General features: G+C 39.2%; 1 protein-coding gene across 1 annotated transcript; it reads right to left on the bottom strand.

Moving 5' to 3' along the window:
- Positions 1 to 3375: 3375 nt before the first annotated feature.
- On the bottom strand, positions 3376 to 12120 carry MTFR2 (mitochondrial fission regulator 2). The gene is made up of 8 exons (XM_027454481.3): positions 11972 to 12120; positions 11751 to 11876; positions 11522 to 11626; positions 11142 to 11260; positions 9356 to 9573; positions 7967 to 8267; positions 5764 to 5950; positions 3376 to 4218 (listed from the first exon to the last, which is right to left on the bottom strand). Exons 1-8 carry the CDS (start codon positions 12020 to 12022, stop codon positions 4123 to 4125), a joined length of 1203 nt encoding a protein of 400 aa, XP_027310282.3. The 5' UTR covers positions 12023 to 12120; the 3' UTR covers positions 3376 to 4122.
- Between the last annotated feature and the right edge of the window lie 1927 nt (positions 12121 to 14047).

The following is a 14047-nucleotide window of genomic DNA, read 5'->3' as shown; positions in this document are numbered from 1 at the left end:
CCATGAAAAAAAGATTTTCAAAAGTTTTTGAAAAAGAAACAAAAGTTTGAGCTTTAAAATAGAACTGAGAAAGGATAGTGTGTTCCTTTAAAATACCTCCAAAGATATGAATCAGTTCAGTAGTTTGGAACTCAAACAGAATCACAAAATCAATTAGTGTCCTTTTAGTCCTATAAATCTTTTAACTATCATTTAGTCTCTACAAAGTCAATTATGAAAAGTTCGCTTTAAAGGTAGTTTGAAAGAATTTGGTAATTAATGCCTAGACTTACACTTCAAAAGTTTCAAGAAGCATTTTCTGTATCTGGCAAAAAATTTCCTAAACAAGATAAAAGGGAAAAGAATGAGCTGTGGGCTGACACATGAAGAAAAATTTATGAAATGTCAGGCATATAAAGAATATAAAGCAGGATAAATAATACATGTATGTGAAAACCTGCTTGGTTTTACAGTCTTGAACCCTGTCAGTTTCCAAATTCTAGAGGTTTGTCATTAAAACTTTAAGAGAACCATCAAGCCTTCAAGCCTAAATCAAATCCCTAAAGGAACTGTTGTTCATTTCAGTTCTTTTCAAAAACCTTAGCACAATTGTCAAGATGTTTCACCTGAAGCTAGCTGACCTTGTATATTGAGTAACATACTCTAACTGTGATTCTATAATAAGTTATTATTAAATTATGTTGAAGAACATTTTTTATATTTTATAACAAATCTTATATTAACAACATAAATTGATTTATTATAAAATCTCAACGCCTAAATGAACAGATAAAAAATAAAGTTATTATTTATTAATACTCATTAAACTATACATTCTGTATAGTTTACATACAGCTGTACATAGCAATACACTCTCAATGCCAAACTGTTCATCATCATGAATACTAATGCCTGAGAAAGAAAAAAAATAATAATTACTAATATTAAGGACAATACTGTTCAGGAAAACAACAGTATTTTCTCACTTAGAGTTGTAATAATAAGGTCTTGCATCTTAAAACAACTCTTTAGCCACAAGTTGCTGAATCAAATCATGCCAATGACTGAGGATAATCTGAATCTCAAATTCTCACTCATTTCTCTCATCCCAGTGGGGTTATAATGCCTATTTTGACCACTAGCACTGTTACTAACCACTTATTTGCCTGCAGGGCTTACCCCAAGAGTTCAGATGAGGAAGGCAAAGTCTAACCTTTTTAACCTTTGTCAATTAGGTTTTTGCAAGAGCCCCATATATAATTATTTTAGTAGGACTAAAGAACAATGTAATCAGTTCCTGAAAAGAGCAATAGACTGAGGGCAGCAGATACTGTTGCATATTCTCAGCTGTGCTTTTCCCCCATACTCTGTAGCTGAAACGGCAGACATAACAAGTTACATCTAAGTTGTTCGTCACAGGTAATAAGTATCAAGACAGGTCTTCTATTTTACGGGAATTTGTCAGCAAAAGTGATATTCTTACAGTTCAGGTAATTTAATTCTGAGTCTCCTCACCCAACCCCTGTATTGCCAGGAGTTGTATTGCCATTGAGCAGTTTATCCAGGGACCACATGTAGGCAAGTTTATTTGTAGGTAAGCAGGGCACGGATAACCTTAGACAACATCAAGTTGCTTCCAAGCTGTTGATACAGATGTTCTGGTAAAAAAAGATAAGATGATTCATTCTGAAAGGGAGAAAAATCTCTTCTGCAATGGGTGCTTGCATTTTCATTACTGACCATCACTAAATTTTGCAACTTCTTTATATTGAAACTGTCAGATGCTAGTAGTTATCTCTCCCAAACTTCTCAAGGTACGCCAGGGTTCATCACCTCATCAAATTTACAGCTAGAACTACGTAAAATAAAGAATCTGTTCTCTTAACATACATAGGCAGTGCATAGCTGGGGAACAAAAAATCCAACACAGGACCATGACTTTCCCCCACACCTCTAAGGAAGTGTATTAACTGTACAGACTACTACAAAGTAGTAGCACAATTCACTTTGACACAAAAATCAGAGATACTACCCAATAACCTGGAGGGCCAAACAGCTCATTAAAATTTCTAGATGCTTCTGAAGTCTGGCACTAGATACTTGGCTTAAGTGACATCAAGAGAAATTGTGGGGATAATTCCTTTCTAAAGTTCTGGGAATCCACTTTCAAATCCCAAATCCCTGCTGTGAACTGCAGTCTGGAGAGAACAGAAGATATACACACAGAGTCCGAAATAATAGTTCTTCCCAAAGAAAAGAAACTACTGATCACATAAAGCAATTGACATAGAAAAGACTACACTGTCCAGAGCTTTCCAGATTTACAAGTCTCTCAGCAGGAATTCCACCTTAGCATTTGTCAGTCTCAAGAGAATGGTCACAAACACAGGGAGCCCCTGGCTCTACGGAGGCTGGCATAGCAGAAGAGGGAGCTTGCTCCACCTCTTCACACTTCATATGCTGAAAAAAAGGGAGCGCTTTCACAAGCTTTACTCTCAACAGGACCCCCTTGCCCTCATATCCTTTTTTGCAGGTGCCCATGGACTTCCTTCACAGTTGTTCCCTGCTGCCCTAGTATTTCAGAGACCAGAGCAGCAGACAAAAGACAACAGAGAGCTTTGATAGAAGAGGTTAAGATTACTAAGCAGAGGGCCAAGCTGGCTATTCTGTGAGGATTTCACAGCAGTTCTGAGGCTTAGGTAGAGAATGTAGAAAATGTGTATTTTAAAAGCAGAGAGAAAGGTAAGGGCAGGCTGTTACGGACTGCAAAAGGAATGAGAGAACATAATAAAGAATAAAAATTACTAAATTCAAGAAAAAAATATATAGGAGACATGATTTAAAAAATGAAGTATTTGTTGTGGTTAAGCACCCAGCCTCACAGCTGAAAACAGAACAACAGTTACATCATGAAATTAGAAATTCTGTGAGGAAAAAAAAAAAAAAAAAAAAGAATTTGGACTCGATGATCTTGAGGTCTCTTCCAACCTAGAAATTCTATGAGCTCCAATTTTAGTCAAAAGGTAACTTCTGGAATTAAAACAAAAGTATGGGATTTGAACAGTTGCCTCTAGTAATTGTACAAATAAGACTTGGCAATAACAGGGAATCCAGATGTCATTCTATTCTGTGTAGGGGTAGGGATACAGAAGGTGCATGGTACATACAAGGGACACAATCCACAGTTCAATTGATAATGGATCATTAGACAAAAGATTAAGTGAAGGCAGCTATTGTAAGCAGTGGATCACAACAAATTTGTAAATAAGAGACTCCAAGGCCTCTAACAGGAAAAAAGTAAGCTCTTTATTTTATCTAAAATAAAGTAGTCTTCTAATATGGTCAGCTCTTAAGATACAAGACTCCACAACACAAAATGTCACTATCACACACAACTGTGATACAAAGGAAATTTTATTTTATAAACTCTGTGAACGAAACAGACTTTATACAGAAAAGCCAGAGAGATGATACAATTAATGTTCATTTACATGTGGAATTTAGACTATGTGCTAGCAGATGTCTCCACAAGGTCTTTTTTTGTCTCAAAAGAAAAACTCCTCCACACGATAAGCATTTAACAGACAGCGTGTAGCATACTTACAGCAAGACAAAATTTCACAAACATGAAAGTTTCTCTACTGACTCAAGACAAATTAGAACACTGCTTGCACATGAAATAAGGAGTCACATTAGCAGACTGCAAAGAAAACTGAGGAAACTTTATCACAGTGTTAGCTACCATTAGTTATATACAGTCAGCTATACAAATACAGTCCAGAAGTTTATACATCTTCAGTATTTACAGTGAAGTACAGAGACAGTGCTCACCTAAGCTGCCACACAAATAATTACTTTTCTTTCACAAACATTTCTTTCCTGTATTTCTCAGTTTCCCAGGTTTCAGACAGTGCTCTACAGTAACAAAACCCTTTTTTTGGTTGTGTGCTTCTCACAAAGCATCACATTCATCAGTTTGGCTGCTGGGAAACTAAGGAGAAGGAAGAGGCAGTTTTACAAGCCCTACAACCCAAACATTAACAGCATAAGACAGATACATTCTAGAACATATTACAGCAGTTTCACAGAGTGGGCCTGCCACTTACACACACACTACAAAGTTTCCTCAGAAATCTCCATCAGTTAAATATGAGCTCTCACTTTCCACGTTGATACTTTAACTTCATCAGTTCTCACGAGGCTAGAATTTGCACTTGATTTCAGGCTGCAACGTCCAACCTGGCCAGGAGGGATGGAATTAGATAAAATTATATCCAAGACAACTGAATGAGAAGCTGTTTACGATAAAGGCAGTTTGGGAGAATTTATGCACTTCACTTAATCTAGGAAGAATAAGATAAACCCAATAAATTGCTTTACATTCATTTTTCTTCAGAACACTCAAGGATAAACAATTAAAATAAGCATGATCTTGCAATCAAGCCCCTGTTTCAACCAGAAAAGCCCATCTTCCTTCATCTGCTCCTGAACATGCTGGCCTTAATCAGTCCCTCTTCCAGACTATAATTTAACTTAGAACCTGGAACAAAAGAAGATTCATAAACACGCCCTTCCAGGATCTAACTTCAATCTTCATATCTAGAATCAGGTATGTTAGCTACACAATGCAATGGTCTGGTGCATCCAAAACACAAGCCTGGCTGTTTTGTTTGCTTGCTTTTTACAAGTTTCAGATTTTTCCTCAAAAAAATTTAAAAAATAAAAAATCACAGGGAAATTTATATAGGCTGTACAAGAGAGGATGATTCATTACAGTGCATAAGATAAAAGCTACGTTTTCCTCGCAAAAATCTTTGTGCCAGCTAAAGTTTTTCAAAGAATCGTTACAGCAGGAAAAAGAAACACACATCTTAGTTTTCTTTAAATTGTCAGTCATTTTCTTTAAATTGTCAGCAACTAGCCATGAGTATAGCTGCAGCCTTCAAAGAATGTCTGGATTTCCACCACATGCTTTCCAATACTATTTTTCTCCATTAGGCTATTAAAAAGAAAAAAAAAAAAAAACACACAGTGCCAAATAAGATTCTGTATCTCGCTCATTTCACAGATGAAAAGATGTAATTGCTAAGCAGAGAGAGATGCTTTAAATTACTTCCACCTATTTCTGTCTCTCTCATCTAAGCAGCTCTGGGGTTTACAGATGTCTCTAGTGAATAACCACCAGTACCCGCTGGACTGCAGAAGTTAAAGCAGCTTGCGGACTGCTCTACAGAAACCAGCATCTTGTTCATAGCAAAGAACTGGATTTTCCAGGGGCTCTGCAACAATGTTCAGAATAAAAGATGCAGAGCATGTGGAAATGATGCTTGCACAAGAGGGAAGATACTAAACCCAACGCTTTAATTTTGTTTTCTGAACACTCAGCACATGCTAGCAGACTTCTGTTACCTTCCTGGCATCTTGATTTGTAAAATTAGTTAACAAATTAATAGTCAGTATTACTAACTGCACATACAGTTTCTACATGCAAATGCCTGTTAGTTACTATCGAGCCAATGTCCACAGTTTAACCAACGATGAGCTGAGTTTTTAGAGTCAGTCTAACTTTTTTCCTTCTGGTGTATCTAGAAAAGCATTTCCCAGCTGAAATCCATTCATAATAAATTGTTGGGATTCTCTGCCTTGATTACACTTGAAAGAAACAGCTAAGCTGATGGCTTAAAATCATTGTAGAAAAGTTGTCGACTCCAAAACCTTGCTACTATCCATGAAAACTGCAGTCATTTCAAGAATATAAAAACACATTCTTATATAAAGACATACCAGTGGGATCTCTGGACTAGAAAATGGGGAGCTATCAAAAGATCTATTTTCTTTGTCCAGTGAATCATCATCATCTTCAAATTTATGTGCAAATTTCTGTTTTAGTGCATGAGTCAGTATGGCAACTGGATCCCAATCTGAACTTAGCCTTTTTTTGGGTTTAGAAAGAGGAGTGCCTCCAGGCGACCTACAAAGAAAGAAAATTTATTATCTCCCATCCTTAATCTTGTGCTTAGCGATCTAAAATCCTATGAGACAACTTTTGTATAAATCCTTGATCACACAAATAATGCTGCTTTTGTTGTTTTAAAGCAATTAACCAGACAGGGCTAATAACAGTACACCTAACAACTCGTCAGCCGGATTCTTAGTTCAAAAATAAAACTTGATGCTGTTCCTTAAAGAAAAGTGGTAATAAATCAACAGAAAGTGTTAAAGTAATGCGAAAGAAAAAAAAAGTACAGTTTGCATAGCAGGTTTCATTCATAAGCTATATTAAGGCATATTAGTTGGAGATTCCTACTAACACATTTCATAACCTTTTACAACATAATTTGACTTAAATTTCATTAATTTTCAGTTCAGAACAGTATGCCTTTCTGTGGTCTTAGAAGAAAGAAAAAGAATTACAAATTTCTCAGAGTAATTACGTTTAAAAACGATAATGACAGGACAAAGGGGAATGTTTTTAAACTAAAAGAGGGAAGATTTACATTAGAGGTTAGAAGGAAATTCTTCATTCAGAGGGTGGTGAGGCACTGGCACAGGTTGCCCAGAAAGGCTGTTAGATGCCCCATCCCTGCAGGTGTTCAAGACCTGGTTAGTCTCAAGACTGAGCAACCTGATCTAATGGGTGGCATCCCTGCCCATGGCAGGAGGGTTGGAACTCCATGATCTTTGAGGTCCCTTCCAACCCAAGACATTCCATGATTCTATTTTAATTTATAAAAAAGCGTTCTCAACAAAATCAAGACAGCAAAACGCACAAAATCAAAACAGCATCTAGCACCCCAAAGCCTAACATAAAGATAGAAATTAGTGACTAATCCAAGAAAATAATCACAAAAAACATCCTAAGCACTGACGTATTTGAAACAAATCTAGATATATGCACACTTGTGCTAGCAGAAAGTGTGATTTCCAGACCAAATAGTTGAGCTTACTGCTGTCATTGTGCATTAGCAGCAAGTCTGGCAGTGAAGTTCTACCTTCAGTATTCGGGTAGACGTCTAAATCCTGGAGCATTTCAGGTGCACACCTATCATTTCCTACTCAACTTGCCCCTGCTAACATGGTGGCGGTTAAAACTGTCATTACAAACGTTTCGCTCTCTTCTTTCACCATACATAGAAGGAAACATCAAGAAATAGTTTTTCCTTAGTGCAGTTTGTATTTGCTTTATTTACTGTATAAATATATCATCAAAAGCATGAAGGTATGCTCCAGGATTGCATATAGATAATTTGTCCAAGACTTGTGCTAAGTATTTTCAGGGATAAAACTCACACTTAAGAAAGTACTGAAATAAGAGTGCAATCATTTTTGGTGACATTCTTCCCACATTAAGAGCTCCTATTATTCAGTAGAGATTCGATTGTTCTTGCATGCTTTTCCAGCTCCACAAGTTCAGAAAAGACATCTGACAACTTCTATCACATCTGGTATAGCAGACCAACACTGACACAAAGAGGTATTACAGTCTTTACTAAAGCATTTTTGTAAGGTCAACTGCTCTTAAAATCAAAATGGCATACCATGAAAAATATCACAATCCAATTGCACTATTTAAATTCAGGAAACGCTTTCAGTTAGATACAGCACATATTTGCTTTAACATTTCGAATGTGAACCTTTCACAGTGAATGAAAAAGTGTATTTGTTAAGATCAGTTTCCTGTGACAGACCCAGTCTCAACAAAAAAAGGGACACAAAAGTCACGCGCACACACACAGATGCAAACAACCTGAGATTCGTATACTAGTGCAGCAGAGAAGTTTTAAATGCTACATTCAGCATTTTTCAAACGCATCTAAAAGCCATGTCACATTCCAAGCCGTGAACGTAAACGCTGCCAACTTCAGTCTGTCAGCAGTAGCTGCGTATTAAATGATTTGTTTCATCGTGGTGTTCTCTGCTTATACTCAAACGCTGTAACGGTTACATGGCCTTAGATAGCTCAGACACGCATTGAATTCCAACCTACCTCTCAGTAGCACGCAACTGAACTTTGTTTAGGTCTTTCAAAACATCCATCATACTAGGAACGTTCTTTGTCCTCTGGTGATCAGCACCATCAGCTGCAGTCAAAGCACTGTTTCTTGCAGCACGGCGTTGTTTGATGAGTTCAATCGCTGAGTTACTAGCATCAACAGCAGATGGTGCACCAGAAGGGAGCGGAGGCGGCGAGGGAATTACAAAGTGATTGTGAGAGACGGACAATGGCGTAGAAGTCATGGCTGGCACCGGGTAAGACCCATCTGGAATGCTGAATGTTTTAAAGGCTTCTGGATGCAGTCAAAAGAAAAATAGGGATTTTATTATCAATAGTCTGTAATACCTTAGCAATTAATAATACTAAGCAATGCCTTGTATGCCTCTGTTTTAAGTCAAGATAAGACAGCCCTCTAAAAGCAATTCCTTACACACCTCACACATAACATCACAGAAGAAAATAATTACATTTAAAACTAAAACCAATTTTGATTTCAAAGCCACAGACTCAGAACACGTGAAATAATGGATTTGAGGTGGTCTGGGCTGCTCTGATGTGTCTTTGATCCATGCACTAGGTAAATCAGAAACCTGCAACAGAAAGCAGCCTGCAACTACACATAGATCATTCTCAATGGTCTGAAGGTTAGAATAACCCAGATGAAGCAACAGCAAAGAAAACCACAAAGCACATAAAACAGACTACAAAATGCATAGAGTGCAATGGAGAAGAGACAAAAAGCGACAACAGAACAACAAGTCAAAGCACAGAGAGAGGCCCCTGAACCGTCTTGTATCAGTTCAAATGTTTCAACAACCACATTAGGGTTAGCGTACAACACAACTGTGACCTCAAAACTTAAGGAAAAAAAAAAATCAGAAGACTGAAGTTCATATTGGAGACTACCTTCGGTACTCCAGTGGTGGTTAGACATTAGACAATTTGTAGCATTCGTTTCTCTTAAATCTTGAGCTTCAATTCCATATATTTTTATTCAATATTTTGATAACTTGTCAGAAATGGTACATAAGTCTAAGGTTATATATATATATATATTTTTAAACAAAACCAGTAATTGGTGGTTTATTAATAGTGTTGTTACTAAGTTCCTTCACAAACATGGAAAAGAATATGAAGATCACTTAGGATCAACTGCATTCAAAATCAGAAAGATGGCATTAAAAAAAAAAATTGAAAGCAAAGGCAGAAAACAAAGGGCACAAACGGTGGAAAAAAATACATTCAGTAAATTCTGTTGGTATAACTTCAGGTGAAGAAGTTAGAGGTGTTCTATACCAATATCAGAGTCATGGTTAGATGTGAACAAGATCTCTGACGCAGTAAAGGAAAATTGGTTTACTTCAAACGAGAAAGGCTTACGCGATGGAATGTTTCCCAGTGTATGTGCTGCAACAATAGTGGCAATCTGAGCACGAAGAAAAGTCAGCTCATCTTCAAGTGCAGAAATTTTCTGAAGTGCTGCTCGATCAACAAGACTGTCTTTCTGTATACTGTTTTTTGGAACACTTGGTATAGAATCTATAGATGGATGTAAGTCACGATAAGCTGTACTTTTTTCTTTTCTACATAATTCAGTCCTAGAAAGAAACAGAAAACACAGTTTAAAAGGTTCAGCCAGCAAAAGAAATCTCAAGGTTTCTTCAGGGTCTGTCCAAGCAAGTTATCAACGTTCAGCAAGACATAAAATTCGCAAACTATTTAAGAAAACAATTCGCTATTCATAACGTTAAGAAAATGTTTTAAGTCTTCTTCAGTTCAAGTAAAATAAAAAAATCCTGAACAGTCATAATCAAAATAGATAACTTACTCAGGGATAAATTAGACATTGCAAGGTCATGGTACAGGATTGAGCTGTTACTATTCAATTTGACTGGGGTGCCTTTCCCTCCTCTCTACATGAAACAGTAAGTATAAAAGGCAGGGAAGAGTCAGATAACAACAATCTCTTAACTAGACTTCACACATTCTAGTCATTTATCAAACTCTGCAAGTGACAAAGAAGTCGTAATCTTTCAGAAAGCACATTGGAGAATAATCATGAATTTTAATACTGACAGAGTAAGAACCTTATCTTTCAATACAGAATGAGTGTAAACTCAAACTATCAGAATGAGACTGTGAAAGGAAGAAATTAAGTTCACATTATTTGTTCCAAATCCACTAAGCTTTGACTGAAACAAAAGCAGACCTTTTTTTTTTTTTTGCTACTCATCCTTTTACTTCAAAACACACCTACAACAGTTTTCTGATTTGCAAAAAAAAAAAAAAAAAAAAAAAAAAAAAAAAAATCTCACTGGCTCAGAAGGAAGAGATACAGATTACAACACTTGTCCTTGAAAAACATCCCACTGAGTCAGAAGAGGAGGAGGAAGAAGAAAGAATGGAAACAACAGAAAACTGAAGTTCCGTGGATCTTTGAGTTAGACTTGCTATAAGCAGCACCAAGCAGGATAAAACAGGCCAGAGTTCCTTTTAACGATACACTTATATTTTTAAGATTTTGCAGCTGCTACAAAAGACTTAGGTCATTTGACAGTAACAGCTGAGGAGTGCTGAAATGAAACACAACCATATCACAAGTTCTCTAACAAAATCAGATGACACACTTTTTATTAATGTCTTGCAATTTCATTACCAGCAAGCAGGACACAACGATTGTGGACAAACACACACCAGTATGAAGTACAATTACATTATCCAACGTAGACACAAATGCAAAAGTATCCAAATCTTAATCTTGCTTTTAGCTCTCCAACTCATCCTCTGACTTTTAACATATCCTGTAGAAGAACAGTAAAACTACTTTCTATTTTTTCCCTAGGGGAATGGAAAGGGGCAGAGGAGAAAACTTCTATACCTCTATAAGACTTCTATATACGACACGCGCGCAAAGTTAAACACAAGTTAAAATACCAGTAATGCATCTGACACACTATCGGAAAGAAGAAAGACAATACCCAGCATAAGAAATCTTCCAGGTGAGAATATTCTGCGCTATAAGAACTTCCAGGTGAGCAGAAACTCCCTAAAAACAAAGTTTGCAGGGCTGGTTTAACTAGAACCTTGAAAAGGCTGAAGGAGGGGAAAAGCACTGATGACACAAGTTACTGCTATTACCCCTTTCTGCGCACGTACTTGTACTTACCTGAATCTAGCAAATACTTGCCCCTCATCGTGTGCCACCCACAAGACATCAGCAAGCGATGGAGCTACAGGAGCTGTGCTTCGCTCATCATAATCCGGAGGACACGGGTCTTGAACAAGCTAAGAACAAATAAGCAAATATACACGTGTGTAGAGAAACTGGATTTAGTACACATTGAAAATCTTGCCTTCACAAAAAAGTTTTAAAGTGCTGTGAGGAAGCTGAAAATAGCGAGCATCAGGTAAGCAAAACATTCGTTATTTTTGCTAAAAATTAGAAAAAAAAAAGAGAGAGAAAAAGCACAGGAAAGTTGTTACTACATTAAGGAGCTAGGAAATGTAAATACATGTGAAGGATACGTATAGCAGTAAATCACTTACTTGGAAATAAGGCCTGGGGTAGGGCTCTAGGGAAAGCATCGTGCCAAGTCTCCGCACCACGCTCCGCGTGGGCCCGTACTCCTTCTTGTGCCACACCGCTGCGATCTGGGGACCAGAGCAGCCGTTAGCCCCGGGAGCGCAGCCGAGCCCCTGGACAACTTCCAGCTACGCGCGCCTGAGCGTGAGGCGGCCCCCGGCCCCCTCCCCCGGCCGCGGGCCCCCGGCGCACCTTGAGGCGGCAGCTCCTGAGGGCGGCGCGCAGTTGCTGGAGGCGTCCGCGGGAGGCGCTGGGGGCGGGCAGGCAGCGCTGCAGGGCACGGCCCGCCACGGCCGCGCGGCTCCCCAGGAGCGAGGCCTGCAGGACAGAGCGCGGCGGCCGTTAGCGCGGCCGTTAACGGCTGCCCGGAGCCGTTAGGCGCCCCCCCTTCCCCTCCCCCCGCCGCCCCTCACCTGCCCCAGGTGCGCCAGCAGCCGCCGCAGCAGCTGCAGCAGCAGCGCCATGGCCGCGCGCCCGCCGGCACCCGCTCTGCGCGGAGGCACAGCCAATCGGTGCGCGGGGGCGGGGCGGGGAGCAGAGCGCGCCAATAGGATGAGGGCGGAGCGCAGGGCGGAGCCAATCGGTGCGCGGGGGCGGGCCGCGCGCGCGGGGGGCGTCGGGAAGGAGGCGCGTTTGAATGCCGCCCTGGCTGAGGGGAGGGCTGGGGGCAGCGCCCCGCCGCCCGCAGGCACCGCCTGCATTAAAGGGTCACGCCTAAAGCAATCGGGCTGTATTGAAGCACATACACTGCCTGACTCCTTTCAACCTCGCCACACTGCTGCTGTGTTCCTGGAGATCTACCTTAATGAGACTCCTAAAGGAGGAAATAGTACTGGCAATAAAAGCTGCAGTAACAGCACTAAACTTCCAGAGGCTTATGAGGGTTTGAGAAAAGGGTGGACTTTTTAACCAGTATTTAAAAAAATATCAGTACTGCAATACTGTTCTTCAGAAAATGTACTTACCCAACTGCTCCAACACCTCCTTATCCAAGAAGGAAAAACGTCAACATGGAAAGATAGGCCAAAAACATGAAAAGATAGAACCCAAAGCACTTCACCTCAAAGCTGGTTAAGGGCAGGCACCTCAAACGCAAACCAAAACGCCTCCCTCACCTAGTGCAGTTAGCTGCATCAGCACCAGTAACACACCACGAAGAGGTAAAGCAGAGGTAAAGCAGATTGAGAAACTGTCTCAGTGCTGGAGAGGAAGTCAGAATCAATCACTTAACTCTAAATTTAATTTAAACATTTCATACAAGTGGAAGGATTGATAGACTCTGACATTGTTGCCAGATTGTTTTGCTCCCTTTCTTGCTTCACCTGATTTACCATACACAAAGTATATGTGAGCTTTATTTAAAAAGAGTACGTTCTACATGTCAAACATCTATTAAAAGATGTACTGCACATGTAAAAGCAAATCCTGCAGAAATGGAGCCTGCCTAAAATGTAAGGCAGGAATCACCCTTTAGTAACCACCACTGAAGGGCAAATACTAATCCTATTTCTCTTTCTACGCAGATGCTGGCAAACTAGTGCAATCTGAAATCCAATTTCTTCTAATAGAGGTAGGAGAGCACTATTCTGCCTTCTACCAGTTACTAGGGATAGGTTAGACCATTAACTACTAACAGTAAAGCTAGTAGGAGAGCACACATAATAGTTTTCTTTACCAAAGTGGTTTTTTTTTTTTTCTTTTCAAAACTGATGTTTTAAGGGACAAAATAAGAACAATACTACACAGGACATTAAGGTTTACTTTCTCCATAGCAGTCTGAGAAAGCAAACAAGTAGTCTTATTTGCTCAGAATGTCACTGCTCTGGTAATTCAAATATGCTACCGTCATTCTTAATATTCTGTAAGTTAAAGTGTATTTACCAGTGAAGTATGTTTATTTGGTTTTGTGTTTTGGTGGTGTTTTTTGGTGTTGTTAAGTTTTAATACTGTAGACTAACTGCTGCACTTTGGCTGTAACATTGAGAGGAGCACAACTGTTCAGGAACTGTGTCAAAGAGGGTCAGACTCACTTCTCACAGCTTCAGCTAACCACATCAAGTTATAACTTACACAGTGTACGAAGTGGAATACTAAAGGAATGTACTTCCAGGGCACTGTAATGGAATACGCACCTCACAGAAGTGTTAAGTATATTCCAAATATCTTTACTGATTCAGGTTTTAAAATAACTTGCGTTTTCAGAGGGGGTTGTGGTGGGTGTTTTTTGTTTGTTTCCTCCGAGACTTCAGTTAAGTCAGTGATGTGATAGAAGACTGACTTACTCCTGCAAGATGACTTACCTGAAGATGGAAGCCCATATAAAGAAATTAAAGAGGCAGTTTAACAAATTGGAACAAAAATGGACTGATGGACTGATATCGCCATCAGTTCCTCAACTAAAGTGCGCTGTTGATGACTAAGCTATCAACAAAAAAACAAACTGTAATTCCTGTTGGCCCTTACAATGCAACACATACTTCATACTTTAT

Source organism: Anas platyrhynchos, chromosome 3, assembly GCF_047663525.1.
Source record: "Anas platyrhynchos isolate ZD024472 breed Pekin duck chromosome 3, IASCAAS_PekinDuck_T2T, whole genome shotgun sequence".
Lineage (NCBI taxonomy): Eukaryota > Metazoa > Chordata > Aves > Anseriformes > Anatidae > Anas > Anas platyrhynchos.
This window is presented reverse-complemented; position numbering and strand designations above follow the sequence as displayed.

Bases quoted from the DNA above. Each gene is read 5' to 3' on its own strand.
- MTFR2 (XM_027454481.3), bottom strand. From the start codon at position 12,022: ATGGCGCTGCTGCTGCAGCTGCTGCGGCGGCTGCTGGCGCACCTGGGG. The intron at 5,951-7,966 runs GTAGGTTGGAAT...CTTTCTTTGTAG, and splicing joins CAGTTGCGTGCTACTGAGAG to GTCGCCTGGAGGCACTCCTC. The intron at 4,219-5,763 runs GTATGTCTTTAT...CCTCCTGGCCAG, and splicing joins CTAGTCCAGAGATCCCACTG to GTTGGACGTTGCAGCCTGAA.